The 23,018-nt window shown below is 36.7% G+C and overlaps 1 protein-coding gene across 2 annotated transcripts in view; it reads left to right on the top strand.

Annotated features, from left to right (window-relative positions):
• The window catches only part of SYNE1 (spectrin repeat containing nuclear envelope protein 1), a 429,147-nt gene that overhangs the window by 62,924 nt on the left and 343,205 nt on the right, over positions 1-23,018 (top strand). For both annotated transcript variants that reach the window (XM_081829165.1, XM_081829163.1), the window contains exon 3: positions 7,761-7,822. In XM_081829165.1, the coding sequence (XP_081685291.1) occupies positions 7,761-7,822 (62 nt within the window). The remainder of the gene's footprint in view (positions 1-7,760; positions 7,823-23,018) is intronic.

The following is a 23,018-nucleotide window of genomic DNA, read 5'->3' as shown; positions in this document are numbered from 1 at the left end:
TTTGTTTATGTATTTATTTGAGAGAGAGTGTGTGTGCACGAGCAGGGGAAGGGGCAGAAAGAGAGGAAGAGAATCTCCAGCAGACTCCCCACTGAATGCAGAGCCCAATGCTGGGCTCAATCTCATGGCCCTGAGATCATGACCTGAGCCAAAATCAAGAGTCCAATGCTTAACTGACTGAGCCACCCAAGAGCTCCTCAAATCCAAAATTTTAAAAACTTTTGGACCACAGGTAAGGCTGCTGTGGGCAGTGCCCTTAAGATTCTTAGAAGCTGGTTTGTCTAGTTGAGAAGGTCAAGTAGGCACTGCCTTTAATGTTTCTGAGTTCTTAAAAAAGGGTCTTATAGTCACACTCTTGATTTATTGTTACGCTGAAGCTACTTTTTTACTTTGCAAATATTTTTCCAGGAAAGACTGGGAATAACAATTTTCTAATCCAACACAAATGAAAAATTGCCTTCCTTGGTTCATTTCTTCTCTTCCAATACCTCATAAGAAGGCAGTTGATGCTTTCAGCTTTCTGCAGGGAAACCTCTCTAGCCAAATGTACAAGTTCAAGTTACTGCAGATGACAGAATATATAATACATAAAATATATGTGGCTCTCCTGATCTCCGAGAGCAGTGCGCCGCTGTCCTTTCAGTCTCTACCAACAGTCTCTTTGTGTCCTTCCAGCCTCCTTCCCACTTGGTCCCAAGGCCAGCACCACATGTTTTAGATTTTTGCTAAAGCAGCACTATCTTCCCAGTAGCAGTTTCTCTTTCACTTAGTCTTTGCTAAACCACCACCAAAACTTAGTGGCTTAAAGCAGTAACACATTATGGGCTGTGGGTGGGTTGGGTGTTTCCTCTGCTGGCTGCGCCTGAGCTCATTTACATGGATGCATTCAGCTGGAGGATCAGCAGGACTAGTAGGTCCACTGACTTGGATGTCTGGTAATTGGTGCTGGCTGTCACCTGCCTCAGTTCTCTTCAACGTGACTTTTTCCCTCTAGGATGCTAGATGAGCTTCCTTGTGTGTGGTCTCAGGGTAGAGTTCTAAGAGCCAAAATGGAGCCTCAGGCTTTTCAAGGCCCAGCCTCAGAAGTCATATAAAATCATGTCAGCCACATTATTGGTCAAAGCAAGTCTCAAGACCAATCTAGATTCAAGGGGTGGGGAAATCCACTCTAGGTATTGATAGCAGGCACAGCAAAATCAGATTGCAAAGGGCATCATGATCAGGATAAGAGGAATTTGTGTACATATTTTGTAATCAGCCACAGCTTGGTTTTGTAAAATTTTTTTTCATTTATATGTTTAACTTACAAATCTAAACACTGGGTAATTATAAACTCTATTTCACATGTTGACATAGTCAACATATCGTAATCCCTATCCATGTATGACAAAGTTAGTGTACTACAATTGAGACCATGTAATTCTGATCCCAAAACCAATAATTTGATTGAGGCCATCTCATTGTGGCTCTTATTTAGTTAATAATGATTACATTGTCATCCTATGTTTTTGTTGTCTTTTCCTTTGTAGCCATGGCATTTGGTTGTGTCAAAAAGTTCAATCTACTTTCTACTTTAAAATTTCTTTCTAACTTTTTACTGAGGTGAATTCATCTGCATCAGAAATAATAAAAAAACTTTATTAAATATAGCTAGGAAATTATGATTTAAAATTTTTGTTTTAAATTGGCATCTATATTTCAGGTAACTAAAATCTGTAAGACTTTTATTTAAGCCATCATTGTCATTAAAGTACCTAAAGAATAAAATGATAATCTGCAGAAAACAAAAAAGTTAACCATAACCTATTGTAAGCCTCCAATGTATTAATATATGATACAATAACATTTTTGTAAATGATAGCAATTTCAGACTTAACAATTATATATACTTATTTAAACAGTCTTTATTGTTGGTATTTTTATATTAACATGATATCAATTAAGGATGGATACATCCAGGAATTCAGTACTTTGTTCTTTATGATTGTTCATGACTCTGATAAAAATATACATCTTTATGTGCATACCCATTTATGAAATGCTTTATCTCAGAAATAAGTTCTTACAGAAGATTTGTTAAATATATTGAAATAGTCTAACTTCAATTATTGTTAGTATTTTTAAAAACACCATCTGTTAGGCGGCACCTGGGTGGCTCAGTTGGTTACGTGTCTGCCTTTGGCTCAGGTCATGATCCTGGGGTCCTGGGATTGAGCCCTGAAGATCAAGCCCTGAGTAAGGCTCCCTGCTCAGTGGGGAGTTGGCTTGTCCCTCTCCCTCTGCCCCTCCCACCCCCGCTTGTGCTCGCACTCTCTCTCAAATAAATAAATAAAATTTTTAAAACAAACAAAAAATTCACCATCTGTTAGAAGGACATTGCATATATTTTAATTTATTTTAATTTAAGTTACTATTTAAAAGCTAATGACCATAGGACTCTCTTTCACAGTTTTACATATTATATATGGTAAAATGAAAATATAATTAACATGTTTGTAGGCAGCAAAATTTTCATGATTGATTGCAAAGGCTCCAAATAACCCAGGCCACTTTTTACTGTGGCCTCTTTGTTTATGTGTAAGTCACTTAGGATAAACAACAGTTGTGCAAAATCAGCAAGTCACTGTTACTATGACTCATTAGGAGGAAAACTGTTGATTATAGTCAGGTGTGACCATTTGTTAATGGTCAAATTTAATCGCTGTTGCTAAATTGGACTTCATTTCTGCATGTGTCATGATCTTATCATGAAATGGCAAAATACCTTAAAAATATATCACAGGACAAAGAAATAAAGAAATTGAATGTCAGAGCCAGCTCCCTTCATCTTTCACTCATTTCTAGAGAGGGATAGTGCCTTGGATTTTGGGATTGTTTCTTATAACAACATTACCCGGGACCATGCTTGTACAATAGGCTTCCTGTATAGACCCTTTTTTAAAAATTAATTTTTTTTATTATTATGTCAAACCATACATTACATCATTAGTTTTTGATGTAGTGTTCCATGATTCATTGTTTGCATATAACACCTTTCTTAAGGCCTAACGGCTTCCAACTCTTGGGTCTGTTGGACCAACTGCCTTTGAAACGGAACCAGTGATGGAGACCTCAAGGGTGAAGAACTTGATTTCCATAACTAGTTTTCTTTTTTTTCCCCTCATACAGTCTGGCCTTTAGAAAGAAATCAAGATTCAAGTTTAGAGAAGAGGAGAGTTTGAGCTGCCTTTGCCCAGTAATACCTGGATCAAAACCTGGCCTTAAATTGCAGCCTACTACAGGTTCTTATCTGTGGAGCACCCACCTCCCAATCTAGCTTCTGAATTCTCACCTCTCCTTTGTGCTGATGCTGCCATCTTACCCAGACATTTCATGATACATTTGCAATGCATCTGGAGCCTGCTGCTTCTCTTTCCTTCCTTGGTTAGTGACATCATTATGCAGTTACCTATGATAAACATCTAGAAAACACCCCTAACTCCTGTCGGTCTACTTCTGATAGTTACCGTGCAGCCGTCTCATGCACCTCATGCATCTCATGCACTGTGCAGCCATCTCATGTCCCTCTTAGCACATCCTGAGAACAGAATTCATCCCTACCTTTAACATGTGTTCTGCTAGTATATACCCAAATATCCTCCCTGCTCCCAGCCTCTTCTCCCTTCAATTAAGCCTCTACACCACCATTGGAATATATATTTCTGTGTCTCAGGTCTCATATGATCATGTCTTTGTCCTGTCCAAAATTGTTGGTGGCTCCCTATTGTCCATAGATAGAGACCAAACTCCATGGCATGCTATTCAAAGACTTTAATAACCTGATTGTTACCTGTTTTCTAGGCTTACTTCCTTGTTAAGCCTTCTTAACCCTCTCTACTTTATAATTCAGCCGAAACAGATTTTTACTGTCACTTTAATATATCATGCCATGCTTTTAAAAGACTGCCTCTTTCTCCTAAAAATTTGTCTACCTGAGAATTTCTATTTATTTGCTGATGTTTGATGTAATGGCACCTCCTTTTTTAGCTTTTCTGAATCTTCCAGCCTGTTCCATTTCCCTATAAGAGAATTACTTGCTCCTGTATTTATATTCCCTCAACGTTTTACATGTTCCTCCATTACAGTAGCTGACACAGTGCTTTGAGCTATTATTTACATACTTGTCTCTTCCATTTATTATCAGTTCCTTAGAGCAGGGCCTGTTTTTTAGTCTCTAGCACTTCCTTAGCAAATGCATCCATTCATTTCCTTTTTAAGCATCTACTAAGCAATAATGAATAAAACAGTGATGGTAAGTCAGATGTGGTCCACGCCATCTCATCTAAAACTGAGATTCTAGTGGTGGAAATGAACAAGCATCCAAAAGATGATGGTGTCTTCACTAGATTGATCTTGATTGAGATGAGATATTTGGGAAATAAAACCAACAACAATTCCTTATGAATTTGTTGTGGGGGAGGAGGATAAGTAAAGACCCAAGGATGACCTCCAACTGACTGGCTTAAGAACTAGGTGGATTTTAGTTTGCATTAATAGAAATTAGGGATTAAGATTTATAAACAGGATTAACTTCTTATTCTCTGTGAGTCCTAGAACTGGAGACCTAAGTTTACGTGTATGACATAGACAAACTTCTCTGTGTTTACAACTAACATATATGTTCAGCTAAATGTCTTAATGAATTACTCTTTTTACAATTTTAGTGGAAATATTTAGCATGCATACATGTGGACACTTGGTAAGACCATGTTGTTGTTCTGAAAAGTATAAGATAGAAAAATCACTCTAAGATTAACAGTTAAATATACTTAAATAATGCTTTCTCAAATATAACTACATATTCACAAGAACTATAAACCTATATCATGTAGATTAGGTCAGCTCTTCATCAACAGCTTTATAAAGCAGTGCTGTTGTTCATAATGTTGTTTTAATGCAATGTGGTAGACATTCATCGCATGTTTTATATTACTTCCATGACTGAAACATTTTATGCTATTGGTATCAGATTTAATTACCAAATCCTGGGCTAAATTATTTAGATTTTTGTATCAAAAAAATGAATATTTGCTGATATGTTTTAGGAATTTTTCTTTATTTGGGGAATATAGTAAGTAAAATCAAAAAATATTTACTTAGAATTCAGTTGGCTGTGTCTGATGATATAAAAAGTAGACTCCTAGGACCTAATAAACTCTGCTTTTGCAGCCATAATATAAAAGGAAACATGTAGAGAATTTGAAACTTAGATACATATATAATGAATGCTACAAAAAAACCCGCATAATTTGAACTTTTAAAAAAAGGCCCTTTAGCCAAAGTCTAAATATAAACTCAGAGATTTATCATCAGAGGAAACTGTTATAATAGCAGTATTGTTTCATTAAAGGTGGGAGTAGTAAAAATATAAAATCAGGAGGTAATATCAATAGATTATTACCTACATTTATGACAACACTATGCTAATTTAAGATTTTAAAACATTTATATCTTGCAACATTAATAAAATTGTGCATAATCTCAAATTGAGTTTAAGATTTTATATATACTCTAGCTGTACCTATAGTCTATTTTATTTTTTTTTATTTTTTTCTTAAAGATTTTATTTATTTATTTGACAGAGAGAGAGATAGCAAGAGCAGGAACACAGCAGGGGGAGTGGGAGAGGGAGAAGCAGGCTTCCTGCCAAGCAGGGAGCCCAATGCGGGGCTCCATCTCAGGACCCTGGGACCATGACCTGAGCCAAAGGCAGATGCTTAATGACTGAGCCACCCAGGAGCCCCCCCTATAGTCTATTTTAAAATTAGAATTGGATTTTATATATTATAGAAGTTCTGAATTTCATCAAATCTAGCTTGATTAGTTAAGATTATTCTGCTGCTACATGACTTTATTTATAGAACCTAAAGATTTTAAGGTCAAATTCAGGGTGATTTAACTATGAATTTATCATTTTAATATGATTAATATTTGATATGACTAATATAATGATTTCTGAGCTCTCCTTGGGCAGTAGTAAAATGGTGTAAGAACCTGACTTGTAGAGGTGAACACTTGGGTCTACCAGTGGGTGGCTTTGGAAAAAATGCTTAACTTCCACGTGCCTTGGTTTTCTTATTTGTGAAATGGCATTATAATATTTCTTGCTTGAAGATTTGCTACAAGAATTAAATGAGTTAATAAGTATATATTACATATGATGATATATAATAATTGGTTTAATTAAAATATAATAGGATCTGTATAGAGACATAGAGATAGAAATATCCGTGCCTGGGTATCCGTGAAACTAATATAACACTGTATGTTAATTATACTAGAATTGAAAAAAAAAAATGGTTCAGAAGAATAAATGGTACCCTGGGCACCTGGGTGGCTCAGTCAGTTAAGCGCTGCCTTAGGCTCAGGTCATGATCTTAGGGTCCTGGGATCAAGCCCTGTATCAGGCTCCCTGCTTAGCAAGGAGTCTGCTTCTCCCTCTCCCTTTGCCCCTCCCTCTGCTCCTGATCTCTCTTGCACTCTCTCTTTCAAATAAATAAATAAAATCTTAAAAAAAAAGAATAAACAGTACTCTGACTTTGCCAGGAATATTTCTGTAGGGAAAGAAGACATTAATAATTTTGATGAAGGGATTATTACGTACATGTAGATTCATCCAGAGTATTTGCTTGCTGAGTCATTTAAAACCGAACAATCAATAATTACTTTGATTTGCTGGGGAAACAACACTACTAGAAATAATTAAAAGCATTTGGAACCAGAAGATAAATTTGCATTATCAGTTCCCATACTGCAAATATGAAGACTTTAAAACATTATGAGTCATATTATGTTAGAGCACAGAATTTATATATTATAGGTGACAATAAGCTGCTTTTGTGCTAATTGTTTCACTTAGCATTTATTTGCCAAAATGATCACATTTTTGTTATAATAAATTATTCTTCATTTTTTCCTTTATATCTTTCCTTGGTCAAAAAACATACAAAATGGAGTAATATTTTTAAAATTTGTAACCAAAGCATGTCATTTTAGCATTTTAAAACTTACTTTCTATAATTTCCAATAAATTATGTTTTTTTCTCTACATTTAGTTGTCATCTAATCCTCAATATAACAGGCCATTCATATCATGAAAGGTCTAAAAATAGCCTGCTTCTCCCTCTTCCTCTGCTGCTCCCCCTGCTTGTGCTCTCTCTCTGTCAAATAAGTAAATAAATAAAATATTTAAAAAAAAAAGAGGTGGTGGGATCTTTGGAGGTCATCCAATCTGGGTGAAGTCCCTGTAATGCCTCACATGCGCAGCTCTGTCTTATTACATTACCGTATAATTCTCTACTATGCATATGCCCTTGCTTGTCTGTCTCTCCTTCTAGATTTTCCATGGCGGAGACATTGCCCTGTTGTTTTCTGTCTATCTCTGCACCTAACATAAAACTTGGCACTTAGTTGGTCTCAGTGAACTTTTTCCAAACAGCTTTACTGAGGTATAATTGTATAGTGAGCTTTCAATAAGTGAATGAAGGTAAACATAGGGCTAACATATTGAAAATTTTGAAGCATTTGCTGATAATGTTTAAAGGAGTAGTCAAATTGGAGTTGTACTGACACTTCCTTCAAGACAACAATTGGCAAAATGGGTTAGAAGATAAAATAATATTATGATTACTTCTAGACTTTGTAACCCAATGTCTTTTAGGATACAACTTCATGTTATACTGTGTTATCTAACTAGATTCATTCATTTTTTTTCCTTCTAGATGAGCAAGAGATAGTACAAAAACGTACTTTCACAAAATGGATCAACTCTCATCTGGCCAAGGTAAAGCAAACTACCTAGAGTTCTATGTTTACTTATTTGGAGCCAATAAATCATTAAATGCCAAGTGTAATAAAGGAACACTGCTGGCACTCTTGTCACTAATACTAATCAATGATATTGGCAGTTCTATCACTTTAACTCCTTATCTGTGACATTTGCTAACATTGTCTCTGAGAAGAAATGAATGGATAGCTAGAATCAAGAGCAGTTACTTCATGTCAATTCTGTGAATTCTGATTGAAATAGTTTGTTCAATTATTTCTAATGTACTAAGGTGTATGTCATATGGAAAGGAGACTTTGTGCTTAATTTTTTTTTTTTATGCATTTGTTACTATTTGGAAAAGAAAGAAGCAAGGAGTGGTCTGTCTTGAGCAAAGAATTTAGTCTGAGTAGATCATGGCAGTGTCTGGACTCCCCTCTTAGGTGCTTCGATAGCAAAGTAACCATGGTGGCAGGACACTAAAAAGACTAATCATTCTGAGATTATCCACACCAACATTAGGTTGTTACCGGGTAACTGTGTATTTGTACATTGTAATGATTTTGAACATAAATGCTACTAGAAAACAAATCCCAGTATGGCAATATTACAATAAAATTAGTCTCATATATATGCAGATGAAAAAATATGTGAACTAAAAAACACTGCATTTGTAAAAATAAATATAGACGATAGGACATAACCAGACATAACCCTATGAGCAGTTTTTGATCAGGGACTTCCCCAAAGCCTCTTTTATAGTGCAGGAGCAAACAAAGCATGGCGATTTATTACAGTCCCATTGTACAAATTAACTGCTTACTGCGTGTCTAAGCTAGGCTTTGGAGACACAAAAATGTTGGTAAGACACTTTCCCAGGCCTTGAGAAGCTCACAGTCCCGTAAAGACAGAAGACTAAACGATGCATCTAGACACAAGATAAACTGGGACTATCTCTCCTATAATCTCTTTCCAAAAGCCCCTTGATGAAAAGGGAATTCTCTCACACGGTGGTTGCCCCCAGTATCTGCCCTGTGAAAAGGCAGTAAATGCCCCTGGTGGGGGCTCATTTTCTCTTGTCTTGGCTGGTGCCAGCTGGCCATTACTTTGCTACAGAATTGTCATTAGTTGGGGAAGATTATTTTTTTTCCAAAATGAAAATAGAGTTATTGTTTTTTCATATTGTTAAAAAGATTATGTGCTAATTGTAAGTAATATTAATGATAAACCTCTTATACAGTGTAAAGAAAGTAGAAATCACCATAAATCTCACGATACTGATATAACCATCACTAACATGCTGATCACCATTTTTCTACACACAGACACACACAATTTCACAAAAATGGTTGTGTATGCCTCTGTTTCACTCAGTATATATTTCCATGTTAATAGATACAGAAGTACATAATAATTTTAATGGCTGAATAGTATTTTATTATAATTATTTATATATTATGAATCATAAATTAGCCAGTAGCTTACTGATGGTCATTTAAGTGGTTTCCAGTTGTTTAATATTATATAAAATACTACATTGAAAGTCCTTGGGCGTATTTCTACTTAGAATAAATTTCTAGAAGTAGGTTGATAGTCAACAGATATGCATGTTTATAATTTTAATATATACCAAGAGTTTGTGTGAATGCCCATTTCCTTACACTATTAACACTCTGAGTTTAACCGTGTTTTCTAATCTGATTGGAAAAAATAACTTATAATTAATTTTTTTCAGATTTTTAAAAATAGGAGTCAATATCTTTGTGAAAGTTTTTAAAGTAGAGTTATTGGGATACACACATCTATGTGCTGAATACTTAAAAAGAAGGGAAAATCTGAATGTAAGCCATGGCATACAGTACGTGAAAGACTTTTGATTTTCAAAAATGTTTTTATCTTTGTTTTATCATTGCTCCAAGATACTTTACATACTTATGTAATAACTGATTACTGGAATAGGCTCTACCAATGTGCATCCTTTCCTGTTCTCTTTTCTAGTCCTGCTTTATAAACTCACTCCTGTAATTTCCCATCTAAATATCTAAGTCCTACCTTTAATGTGTAGTGCTAGCCCCTCACTCACGAAGTCATTTCTGACCACATGGGAAACAGTGAGCCTGCCCCCCAGCAGATACTCTAAGCATGGTTGCGTTTGCCCCTGTACCCCTCTTCGAGTCCCTGTCTGCTCTGGTTTTCCTGGTCTAGTAAAGTAGAATCCAAAATCTTAGCACTTCTCCAGAACCTGTAGCATAGGTGGAGAAGTCTACCATGGCTGAAATTGTTTTGTACTGTATATCTCAGCTTCCCAACAACCATGTAAAGTCTTTAAGGCCTATGCTGATTCTTGTAATTTTTTATAAATCTTAATAGCTCTAAGCACAGTGCTGAGTACTACACAGAGGTGCATTTTAATACAGCAAGGGCAGCAAAGAGTCTTTATCTTTTCTTATTTTGTTAGAATAGTAAGGATATCACATGGGGAAAAATGATTAATTTCTGGTACTGTGCCAAGTGTTTTGCACAGGTTATTTTGTAGCACACAGCTTCATATGTCTGGTAAGGGGTGCTGCTGAAATTTTAATCCAGAAATGAATCTAAAGTCCATATGTTTTCCCTACTTCACACATTTTTGCATCAAGGCTATCATTTTGAAAATACCCAGAAACTTATTACCTCCACAACTGCTCCATTATAACCTTAATTTGATAGAGATTTTTGTTTGTTTGTTTTCTCCTATGTATTTTGATTTCTTTTTCGTGGGTCATCTTGAAAACCAAAAACTGAAGCAGAACAATGATACCTATACTTGCTCTCCTGAACTTATTTATACTGACATTGTAGTATCTTGCCAAACATAGCTAAAACCCTCAAATTCGTTTGAGAATATTTTTCCTTTTCTGACTCACTTATATTTGGAAGACATTTTAAAAATCAAATCTGAGCCATGGCCCTACCTAGTGGCAGAGTTTTAGGATCGCTATACAGTCAATGTTTGTCTGCATTTGTCTCAGCAGCTAATCACATGATTCCCTACTCATTCCTCTCTCTCTTCCCACCCTTTGCCCACCTTCATCCCTATTTGAGTTTTCATTTCTAGCCCTATCTTTCTCATTCTTCCTCCTACCTCTTTCCTATTCCTGTACTATCTCTGTTTCTCCCATCCCATCTCCTACTCCGTTATACCTCCACCCAACCCCCTTTCTGTCTCTATCTTAATTTCTCCATTCCATCTTTGTCCATCTCTTTCTGTCTGTATCCTACCCCTACAAAATCACATGCAACCTGCACATCCAGGGCTTCACAGTCTCACTGAGGTCACCTTTACAGGCACACCCAAACTGAAATGGCAACACACACTTCCCACACCATTGCAATGTGCTCACTTACTTCTGAGGTGAGAATGATAATATTTCACTTGCAACAGAAAAAAAGGTCAACCTCATATCTTTGATCTGGCCTCTGGATCAGGACATTGTGTCACTTTTCCAACTGCCTCCATTGGAAGGCCTGTTTCCAAAGCCATTCTGTGATGCTCGAGTGTGCTTGGTCCCATCAGTCTAGCACCTTATGGACATGGACAACAGGCAGGCATGTGTACACACATGCACGCAGGTGAGCGTGTACACCCATAGTCAGCTAAGCTTCACAGAGATGTATGTTAGGCCCAAGGTTTTACTAAGTCTTTTATGAAAGCAGCTTCATGAATTTTTGGTCCTTGGCTCCCAGTCACTTATCAGCAACACCCAGGCTTTCAGTCACAGGGAAATCCTAAGTACTCAGGATAAAAACATTTCTCAGTAGAAGAAATAACCCACAAATAAGCAATTTGACCTGTCTCAACATGGTTTTTTTTTTTAATCCCCCAGAACTTTTTGAAACCAACTTTCCCTCTTTCTTCTTGCTTATTAAATAACCAAGGCAGTGGTTTATCCTATAACTAAGAGCTAGTCTACCCCCAAGATGGAGACATAATTGCTGTCAGCTTTGAAGGGATTGGGTACCCTATAATTTCTTGGATCAGACTGAGTCTGGTTTGATGTGTTGTTTGTATGTTTTCTTGTTTATTTTGTCCAACAAATACTCAACAAATTTAGACCCTGTGTTAGTCAGCTTAGGCTGTTATAACAAAATACTGTAGACCAGGGACTTAGAGACAAACATTTACTCCTCATAGTTCTGAAAGCCTGAGAAGTCCCAAGATCAAGGTGATCAAGGTGCTGACAGATTCGATTCCTGGTAAGAGTCCTCTTCCTGGCTGGGTCCTCACATGGCAGAGAGAGAGAGAGAACTCTGTCTCTCTTCCTCTTCTCGTAAGGACACTAGACCCATCATGGGGGCATCACCTCATGACCTCATATACATCTAATTACTTCCCAAAGGCCCCACTTACAAATACTATCACACTGGAGGGTTAAGACTACAATATGGATTTGGGGGACACACAAACATTCAGTCCATAACTGGCCCAAAGTTCATTCTGAGGTCTGGCTTAAAGCACATGAGAATTTCTTCCAAACTTATAATATAATGATGAAAACTCAGTCCTGGCATGGGGATTTCGTTTCATTGTCTGGTAATCCTTGTAGTACATAGCTCTGTGCTTTGGAATCGTTCAGATAATCTCAGAACCAAACCACTTAAAATAGTTAAAATGCATTTTATTCCTTGGTTGTCTTCTTTTTCCCATATAATTTTCTGTTGACATCTACCAATAATGGTAAGAAAATGACCCATGTCGAAAATATTTTTTATGCTAGTAACCAAGATATTAATCTTAATTCACTTATTTCTTATGCTACATAATGTGCCAAGTTATTTTATCTCTAAGAACAAGAAAGGACAAAAGTGCTAAGTTGGCAGGAAAAAAAATAAGAGTTTCAACTTTCTAGAATGTAAGTTGTAAATATTTGGCAGGATCTCAGTTGTCTGAGCGCTTTTGCAGAGTAGTCATGGGAATGTTTGTGGATTTAAACTGGAATGGTAAACCATTTCATCCTAAATTCCGTGATAATATCTTACTACTACAGTGCCTTCTTTAAAATTTTTAAGAAAATTAAAAGAATAAAACTTTTATTTTAAAGGACAATTTAAAAGACTCATTATTTAGAAGAAAATTTGTATCTATTTTCTCAAAATTTTCTTTGGAAATTGAGTATATCTAGAAATCGCTTTAATGCTAGGTTCTGTCAGGTTTGAAGGGCTGGAATGTTGAATTGAGAAGTAGAAAAATAGATTGTTCTCTCCTAAGATCATTCAATCTTGGGTGCGTTAGGAGATGTTTAAATGATTTTTCATGGAGATGAATTTGGGGAGGGTTTTTAATGGGAAAATTTTAATTTTGTTCTTGGCTGCTTTGCTCAGTTGCAAATTAACAAACTATTTACTTCTAATTAAAGAAAATAATAAGCTCTTTTATTGATGGCATTCCATTCTATTATAACAATTCTTTATAAATATTATGACAGCCGTGGGAAGAGATAGGGTGCAAATAAGAAAGCAATCTGTTTTAAAAAACAAAAACAAAACAAAACAAAAAAAACCTTTTCTTAAAACAAAAATGCTACTGAAGCAAGGAAAAAAACCAAGAATCTTCTGTGTATATGTGTTTTATGCCATTTTTAGTACACAGATGTAGATTTTCTAAACTTGTGGATATAATTAGCAGTGTTTTTTTTTTGATGTCTTCTTTGTTTTCAAATTGAAGCCTTTATGCTTCTGTAATTATGTAAAACATTACAAATCACAAATTATCAATATAATGTAATGTAACTTTAACAAAAATTAGTGGGTTACATTTATTTTATATACCTGATAATTCCTTTCAGGAATGGGGTTTCATCAGACATGGACTCTCTCATTTTCTTTTCAGGAAGATACCTGAATCTTTCTTTTCTGTTTGCCCTATTAATGAAAGAAGGTATTTGTTTTTTAATTAGCCCCATATTGATTTCAAGTAATGTTTTTTCAAAGTTAGGTCCTGATTCAGTTCTAGCTTCTCATCACTCATTGCTAAAAATATTTTTAAATTGCATTTATTGAACTTTTACCATGTGCCAATTACTCTGCCTCAGCAACTTTGTCTTTTATTTTATCTTCACTACAAGAATCAAATATAAGTATTATTTTCACCATTTTACAGATTATGATCCCGAAGCTTAGAGTTAATAAATTCAAGGTCACATAACAAGTAGATGAAAACCCAGATTTCAACTCCAGCCTTCTTAAGTTTGGGCATTAACCACTGTGTTATATACTCTCATGCTCCATTTGTTTCTTTGGATATTTATGCGGCAAATACTTTTTAAGGACCTATTATGTGCTAGGGGTTGTGGACACAGTAGTGAATAGACCCATTGTCCATGCCATCCTGGAACTGATAGTCTCACAGAAGAAACAATTACAGCAGGGTGTGTGGTAGATGCCGTGAGAGGGGAAGTACAGGGTGTCAGGGAGCACATGACAAGCACAACCAACCACAGGGGAAATCTGAAGGAAGGCATCCGAATAGGCTTTCAGAGAAAGAAACACTTAAGTTAGAGCCTAAGCAATGCCTGTGGGATTTGGTACCTGAAGGAACCAATGTTTTTAAAAGTTGAGAGATGAGAAAAAAATATGGTACATTAAAGGAAATGGAGGGCACCTGGGTGGCTCAGTTGGTTAAGCGACTGCCTTCAGCTCAGGTCATGATCCTGGAGTCCCTGCATCGAGTCCCACATCGGGCTCCCTGCTCAGCAAGGAGTCTGCTTCTCCCTCTGACCCTCCCCCCTCTCATGTGCTCTCTCTCTCTCTCAAATAAATAAATAAAATCTTTAAAAAATAAATAAATAAATAAATAAATAAATAAATAAATAAATAAAGGACATGGAAGTTCAGAATACCTGAAAATATGGATCCAGGAGTGGGTTGGTAACATGGGTCAAAGGCCAGTCAGTAAGAGGGCTTATACTGTGGTATGGGCAGTAGGAGGCATTAAAGAATCTTAGGCAAGGAATTAAATGATCACCCTGGCCCTAAAAATCTCTGTCTCTCTCTGTATCTCTCTCTGTCATAAATTAGAACAGGAACAAGTAACACTAGAGGTGGAGTAGGAGAAAAGTAGACACATTGGAAGATACGTAGGAATAGACTCAGTAATTAATCAGACTCTTGGAGAAAAAGGAGTCAAGAATGACATCTAGGTTTCTGACGTGAGCAAATGATTGCGATCATTCACAAAGGTAGAGAATACAACAGGCTTGGGGAAAAGCTAGTAGTCTAGTTTTGGACTGAGAAATTACTCAGAGATAAACCCATTTGATTTGGCAGTTAGGAAATCATTGACCACCATAGGGAGTAGCCACGTTATAACAGAAATCAGACTCTAGCAAACTGGTGAGTAAATGAGAGGTAAGGATGTTAGGACACTGAATGTACTTACATGTTCATGAGATAGAGTATTAGCTAAAACAGAACATAGGATCTGGTGGGAGCTGTTTTTAATAAAGGGTAGTTTTAAGTGTGTGTCTATTGAAAGGAATGATCAAGAACTAGTAGAGGGGAAGAGACTGCAAAAGAAGGGAAAGAAAGTTGTTTCAAAGATACAGACTCTCAAAGAGGCAAGGTGGGAGAGAAAATCAAGAGCACAGGTGGAACATGTAGATTTGTACCAAAGGAGAGACACCTCTCCTTCTCTGAGACCAGAGGAAATAGGAAGGGTGAGTTTGGATGTGCCTAAATTTGGGATGGAGTGAAAGAGGAAGGCAGAGATGAGGTGGACTTGAATTTGAGGGAATTCCTACCTAATTGCTGTTATTTTTTAGATCTGACAGAATAGTCTTCATTTTTGAGTAAAGAATTTATGTTGGGATAAATATTTTAAAAGTTGACAGTTATAAAGATGTTAGTTCTTTCACATTTTAAAATTTATTTATCTTAGCAAATTCCTGAACTTCATGCAAGATATATAGACTATGATAATTGTATGGTGCCACCATGGTCCCCAAAGAGAACAACTTAAAGATGTGTTTTTCAAAAAATTTTCACAAGAACTTAGATTTTTTTTTAAAGATTTTATTTATTTGAGAGAGAGACCACGCATGCACATGAGCAAAAGTGGGGGAGGGGCAGAGGGAGAGGGAAAGGCAGACTCCGCATGGAGCAGGGAGCCTGATGTGGGGCTCAATCCCAGGACCCTGGGATCATGACCTGAGCCGAAGGCAGCTGCTTAACCGACTGAGCCATCCATGTGCTCCAGAAGTTAGATTTTTAATTAGAAAAAGATAGTGTAAGTAATCTTGACATTATCATTGGTTTCAAAATTTTGTAATTTTACATTTTCTCTCATTTCATCAAATGGAATACAGTGTTATATTTGTATTTAAATTCCCTTGATTCAATCTTTATGGTATTTGCTGTGAAATAAATATATGGTTTAACACTAAGTCCTTAGGGAAAAACAAATAGGTCTCAAATAGTCATCGTTTAGTGTTCCTATAAATGGAGCTGCTCTTTCAATATGCAAAAAACAGTCCTTTCTCCATCTGTCAGACTTAGATCTTTGGGGCTATTAAGGATAGGCACTAAACATTTTAAATATTGTCTTTTGGATGACCTCAGGCATGCTATGAGCATCTTCTCACTTTTTAGAAGAATTTTTGAAAGGTATTATAAAACATTATTTAGATTCTGTATTCATTTGCCAAAGCTACCATAACAAAGTACCACATACTGGGCAGCTTAAGATGGGTAATTTATTATATCAAGGTCCTCATGGCTAGACAGCCATGCTCCCTCTGACACCCTGGGTAGAATCCATCCTTGCCTCTTCCTAGCTTCTTGTGGTGGCCTGAAGTACCTGACAGTCCTTGGCTTGCAGCCGTATTAGTGCAGATCCTGCCTCTGTTCTGTCTGTGTCTATGTCCAAATTTCCCCTTTATATAAGGATACTAGTCATATTGGATAAAGACCCACCCTGATGACTTTATTTTAACTTGATTACCTCTCCAAAGATCCTGTTTCCAAATAAGATTACATTTGAAGTACAGGGGTTTAAAATTTCCACATCTTGAAGGAGAAGGGGAGAAGAACCCATAATACATTCCATTAAACATTTTGTTTTAATACCACGTTAGATTCATACACTCTTTGACAGGGACAGTTTTGATTTTCCATGCTTTCTTTTAATAATCTATGCTAATGATTACTCTGACATCTTCAGAGTCATAAAGTATCTCTTTTGTGGCTACGCCCTTCTTCAGATGTCTTCCCCATCAACAGTGCTAAAAGATAATATAAAAGTTCTTTCATGAATGCATTTTACTCCCATCCGTTTCCTTGTACACACTTTAGTGGGACCATTAATGAACTAAGATGAGGACAAAAAAAAGCAAAGAGGAAAAGGAAAATGTAATAATTCACCCCCAAATCATTCTTCTGTTATTTTCTAAAACCACTTTAGTTTGGTAATCCTAAGCATATTGATAAACTCATTATTTCCAAATATGTAACTAAAAGATTACAAAGGAAAATCATTTCACAAAGAATAACCTTTATTAATTTATTAATAGAATTATTAATTCATTGATAACATAGATATAGATCTAGCAAAGTTTATGCAGGTTAATAAACATTTTGATAATATTTGTCAATGTTCCTTTTAGAAATATGCTTTATTTATTCATACATATACTCATTAAATATTTTTCTCACTTAGATTTTTATTCATTTATTTACTTTTAATTTATTTTTAAAGATTTTTTTTTTTATTTACTTGAGAGAGAGCAAGAGTGAGAGCACAGAAGGAGAGGGAGAAGCAGACTTCACACTGAGCAGGGAGCCCAATGGCGGGCTCAATCCCAAGACCCTGGGATCATGACCTGAGCTGAAGGTAGATGCTTAAACCGAGCTAAGCCACCCAGACACCCCAATATTTATTGATTTTAGAGAGAGTAAGAGTGGGTATGTGTGCAGGGGGAGGAGCAGAAGGAAAGGGACTTCCACATTGAGCTCAGAGCCTGATGCAGGGCTGTATCTCAGGACCCTGAGATATAACCTGAGCCGAAACCAGGAGCTGGACGGACGCTCAACCTACTGAGCCACCCGGGAGCCCCTCATTAAATATTTTAACATGCTGTTTATCTACTTGGCAATGTTCTAGGTACTGAGAATGTGGCAGTGAACAAAACAGAAGAAATAATCCCTGCATTATGGTGCTTGTATCCTAATGGGGGAAATGGACAGGAAAGAGAGCAAATAAGCTGTTTTGTTGAGAAGAGACTGAAGAGGGGTTAGGCCACAAGGAGGGATTTAAGTTAGGAGGCTGTTGAAGTCATCCAGGCAAGAGACTGGTGGCTTATACCAAGGCAGTAAGCAGCAGAGGTGGTGAAAAGTGGTTGGATTCTGGATGAGTTTTAAAGATAAAGCCACCAAGATTTGTTGGTGGAGCAGATATGGTTTATGAACAAAGGTTAAGAGTAACGGATAGCCCCAACTTTGTACTGAATAAAACAAATAACTTGGGGAGAGTGATTCTTTTATGCTATGTACTGAAAATAATTTTATTACACATGAAAATTGTTAAGAGCAGAGTTTTCCAAGCAGATTTAAAGTTGGACTGAAACAGTAGTCATTGCCTTTGGGATATGTATTTGGAATTAAACTAAGTAATTAAGGAAGTGGAAATCATTATGCTGTCATAGGAAATAAAAAAGAATGGGAACTGTCTTCTCACCTTTGACAAGTAGAGGTGGAAAATAATCACAATAGTGTTTTTATGAAGGCAATGAAAGAGAAACAGATTACACATAAAATTGTAATTACTTCACCTTGTTTCTGGAGATATTGGGAACATCTAATTAGATTTTCTGAATAAAATGGCAAAACTTTTAGATATTGTGTCAGTTTTATGTGGTTCCCACCAGTACTGATAATCATGATTTTGCTGCTCTGGTCCAAGGGTACTTTGGCATTTTTAGATATTTTAGTGTGGTGGGCTCTTAGCCAATCTTCAGGGAGGTAACTCACTCCACCTTTGCTGGTCAACTCCTCTTCCCTTCCCACTCTCCTCTCTGTTCCTGTTGTTTGGCTTGCTGTTTCCACCCATAAGATAACCATCAAAGAATGTGAACACTATAGACTAGTCCTGAGATGGGATTTTTCCCCTTCAGCCTGTGAAATTTTTCCTACCTGAAACATGGAAACCAGAGGTAGTGGTTTATCTGGCTCTAGAAGTGATGGGTCATTCTGTATACAGAGGTTTCAGGGGTGCACAGGATACACCTTGAGAACCTGCCTTTGCCTTGGGATCCCTCTACAGCCTGTGCAGAAAGCCATTTTGAGAATATTTTACGCCATGATTATGTGTAATTTTCAGCAAGCCTGACGGTGCTCAACAGTGTGCGTGTGTCTCAATTGGAGTAAAGAGTAATCTGTACCATGTGCTTTTATTTTAGGCCTTTTCTACTTCCGTTTTATTGGTATCAGTGGGTATCCAGCAATCACAAATTTTAAACCATAGGATATGTATTTAGTATTTCAAAGTAAAATGTTATAGCTTTTTTGTGTGTCATAAAATGTTTTGAGAGCTCTTTCCCCAAGGCGAAAAGTGTTCAGTAAAACACTATCCAACTGTTCTGAGATTAAAAGTCATGATAATAAATGAAGACCTGGGTTGGTCCTGGCATGAAATGGGAGATTTTGCCTTTTTATTTGCTCAAGACTAAAACCTTCATGATGTAAATTTCCTTGATAGCTGTGTGATACTTGAGGCTAAGGGACCCTAAGATTCTAGCAGATGTGTAGGTATATCTGTTGATGAAGTAATGATATGCTAGTAATGTTTCAAGGTAGATTTGTGCTCTTCTACATTTCTGACTGCAATATAATACTCAATGCTTCTTTCACCTCAATTGATGTGCATAGGATTGTCCCCTTAATGCAAAGTTAAAAATGGTAAAAATATTTTTAGTCTATCTCCATTTTTGTTATTTTTGGATATAGGCATACAGTGGTCCAGGTGAAATGGCTCTATTCATTTATGCATGTATGAATATATGTTTGTTTATCAACAATATTCAGCTGTGTCTACCTTCATCATTTACTGATATCAATTGGTCAAAAGTCTATAAAACATCTTTTCACATCAAATACAATTAGGTCTCCCTGAAAATGCACACTCTCATCAGTAAAGCATAAATTTATTTTTGGTCACTTATGTGGATCTTATCATGGAGTAGGAGTGGAAGGGCACTGAACTGTAAATTGTTACATTCAGATAGTGTTTACAAAGTAATAACAAAATAGACCCACATGTCTGTTGTGCTTTATTTTGTTACAAGTAAATGAAATGATCTTAAATTATTTAACTAAGAAGTGAAATCTATTGAGAAGATACATTCTGACTGGGCAGGAAAAGATTAGCTCAGCAGGCTTGGGTTGCTCAAACTCCATACATTGCAAATAAAGACCTATCTTTAGGAATGGTCCTTAACCCGCTCTTGGGAGATAACCTCTGAGCACTTGGAATATTCTGCCTGATAGGAGAGTTTTATATGCCTAGACCTTGGGCCATGCTGTACTACTACTTTGATGAGATTAATTTAACAATGTGTTTCATGGTGAACACCCATCTGTTTTTTCTGGGGAGCTGGGACAGGGGAAGGGCTGGAGTCCGAGTAGCTGAGGTCAGTTATGTAAGCACTGCATGCCTAAGTTACAGAGTCCAAATAAAAACTCTGTGGAGCAAAACTCATGGAGCATGCTTTTCTGGTTGCTGACACTTCACACATATCATCACACATCATTCTGGGAAAAATTAGGCATGTCTGTATGTACTTCTACTGGAAGATCATTCATCCCTGGAAACTCATACATGGTTTCTCCTGGACCCGGCTTTTTGAGCTTTGTCCCTTTGCTGATATTAATGTGTCCGTTCACTGTAATAAATTGTAATCATGAGTAAAATAGCACTTCTGAGTCCTGTGGGTTCTTCTAGTGCATCATAAAGCTGAGGATGGTCTTGAGGAGCCTGGACATTCTGACAGACCCAATCTTGAGAAAGACTGAGGCAAGTAGTTCCTGGGGCCTCAACAGCAGGACCCGGTGACAATTGTATTTAGGTCATTGCCATGTGACAACTTGACTCCAGCTAACTTCTGGATCCAAGCAGAGAATGCGATGGGTGCAGCTCAGGTCACTCATGTAACAAAAGATAGGGCTGTCACACAAACATGACCACTAGGGGAAATGGTGTGAATTAGGCCAACTGTTGTCTTATGCCAGTATGTATTTATATGCATAATATTTCTATTATTACTATTTAGTCTTTCTTTTATATCCATTCATATATAGAAGTGGCTTTTTGTTAATAAATTTTTTGTTTCTAGTAGAATGGCAGGCACTTCAGCTGATTAGTTAATACTTTTCATATTGATATTAAACAAAAATCACATATATAGGTTTATGTATTATTCAGGAAACATTTATGTTAATACCTGTATTTTTTATACTAAACTTCTGATCTAACAGGTGGCTCAAAGTATAATAAACCTGGGCTCAAATCTAATCACTTACAAGGGTTGTGATCTAGGCCAATGGTTGAACCTCTCTGAGATTCAGATTCCTTGCTTTGAAATAGGAAGTGATACTCCCATAGGTAGTGGTTATGAATATTACATGAGATAATATGTATACAAGCCCTCAGCATAGTGCTTGACACACTGAGATGTTCAACAATACATTATTGATTCTTTCCTACCTTCTTCTTTTTTCCTCATTTCATTCCTATTAAAACACCTACTGAATTAGAAGGTGTAAATATCTAAACCATGGAATCATCTAGTAAATATTGGAATTCACATATGTAGTCTATAATGTGACTATTTTGTCATATTTACTTTATGCATCAACATTTTTCATTTCATATGTAATTTTTAAATGTGAGAATTACTTAAATTTTTATTTCATGCCAAATAGTTATATCTGATACCTGTTTTCATCAAAATTATTCTCTTATTCCTTTTCCTCTAAGCAACATAATTGTTTCTAGGGGCATAAAATCAACATGTGGCAGAGCAAACATGGCCATCCTTTCATGGATAAAAATATGAAAATAGATGGTAGATAAGGCTTAAATATGTGCTGATGCTTATAGATTAGTCAAGTGATACAAGATATTCACACACACACAATGTTAGAAAAGAGGTTGTTTCCCCCAAATAGAGGAAATGGTCAGGAAAAATTATGTCAAAGATACTTGTACTTCTACGTTCCGTAAAGATCAAGGATGGACTTTGAATCTCATTATGTGTCATTAAAGGAGCTGAATAGCAAAAATAAAGGAGGAGGAGAAGAAAGAGTGAAAAAAGCTCTGTAAAGTCTGTTTCAGTCATGAGTTAACTCCCAAGGGTATAACCAGGCACAGAGGCATGTGCAACTTCCCTGTGTTTCCAGGGACTTTTAGACCCAGGCAGTCCTCTTAGAGCTAGAATTTTAGGTTTAAACCTCGTTTGAGGAGAGCTGAGAGAAAGGAGTAGCCACAGAAGTGAAGTACTCCTTCCTCCGTTCTCTCTCCCATCTTTATCTCCCTCTCCCACTGACCCAGTTGGGAAGTTCTGTTCTTTGAACAACCTCAGATTCAGCATGAATATATTTTGGTTCCACTCTAGAAATCTAAATGTGACTGTCAAGGCTAAGGAGAATATAATTTTAAAAAATACTCTACCAAAAAAAGAGCTTATCACAATTTTACCTTAATAATAGTAAAAAAAGGAGCGCCTGGGTGGCTCAGTCGGTTAAGCCGCTGCCTTCGGCTCAGGTCATGATCCCGGGGTCCTGGGATCGAGCCCCGCATCGGGCTCCCCGCTCGGCGGGAAGCCTGCTTCTCCCTCTCCCTCTGCCTGCCTCTCTGCCTACTTGTTCTCTCTCTCTGTCAAATAAATGAATAAAATCTTTAAAAAAAAAAAGTAAAAAATGATAATTGTGGTTTTGAAAAGTGCCTGATAGAGTCCTGCCTAATGCTTAAAACTGAAAATTGGTAGGGAATAGGAACAAAACCACATTATCTTTGTTTTTCCATTAAGTCAGGCTCCAATTAGTTACTTTCTTTCCTAACTCTTTCTTTTTTTTTTTTTAAAGATTTTATTTATTTATCTGACAGATAGACAGCGAGAGAGGAAACACAAGCAGGAGGAGTGGGAGAGGGAGAAGCAGGCTTCCCGCTGAGCAGGGAGCCCGATGC

Source organism: Leptonychotes weddellii, chromosome 8 (assembly GCF_054177405.1).
Source record: "Leptonychotes weddellii isolate Sample4059 chromosome 8, ASM5417740v2, whole genome shotgun sequence".
NCBI classification, from domain to species: domain Eukaryota; kingdom Metazoa; phylum Chordata; class Mammalia; order Carnivora; family Phocidae; genus Leptonychotes; species Leptonychotes weddellii.
Note: the sequence above shows the minus strand (reverse complement) of the source record. Positions and strands in the feature narration are given on the sequence as shown.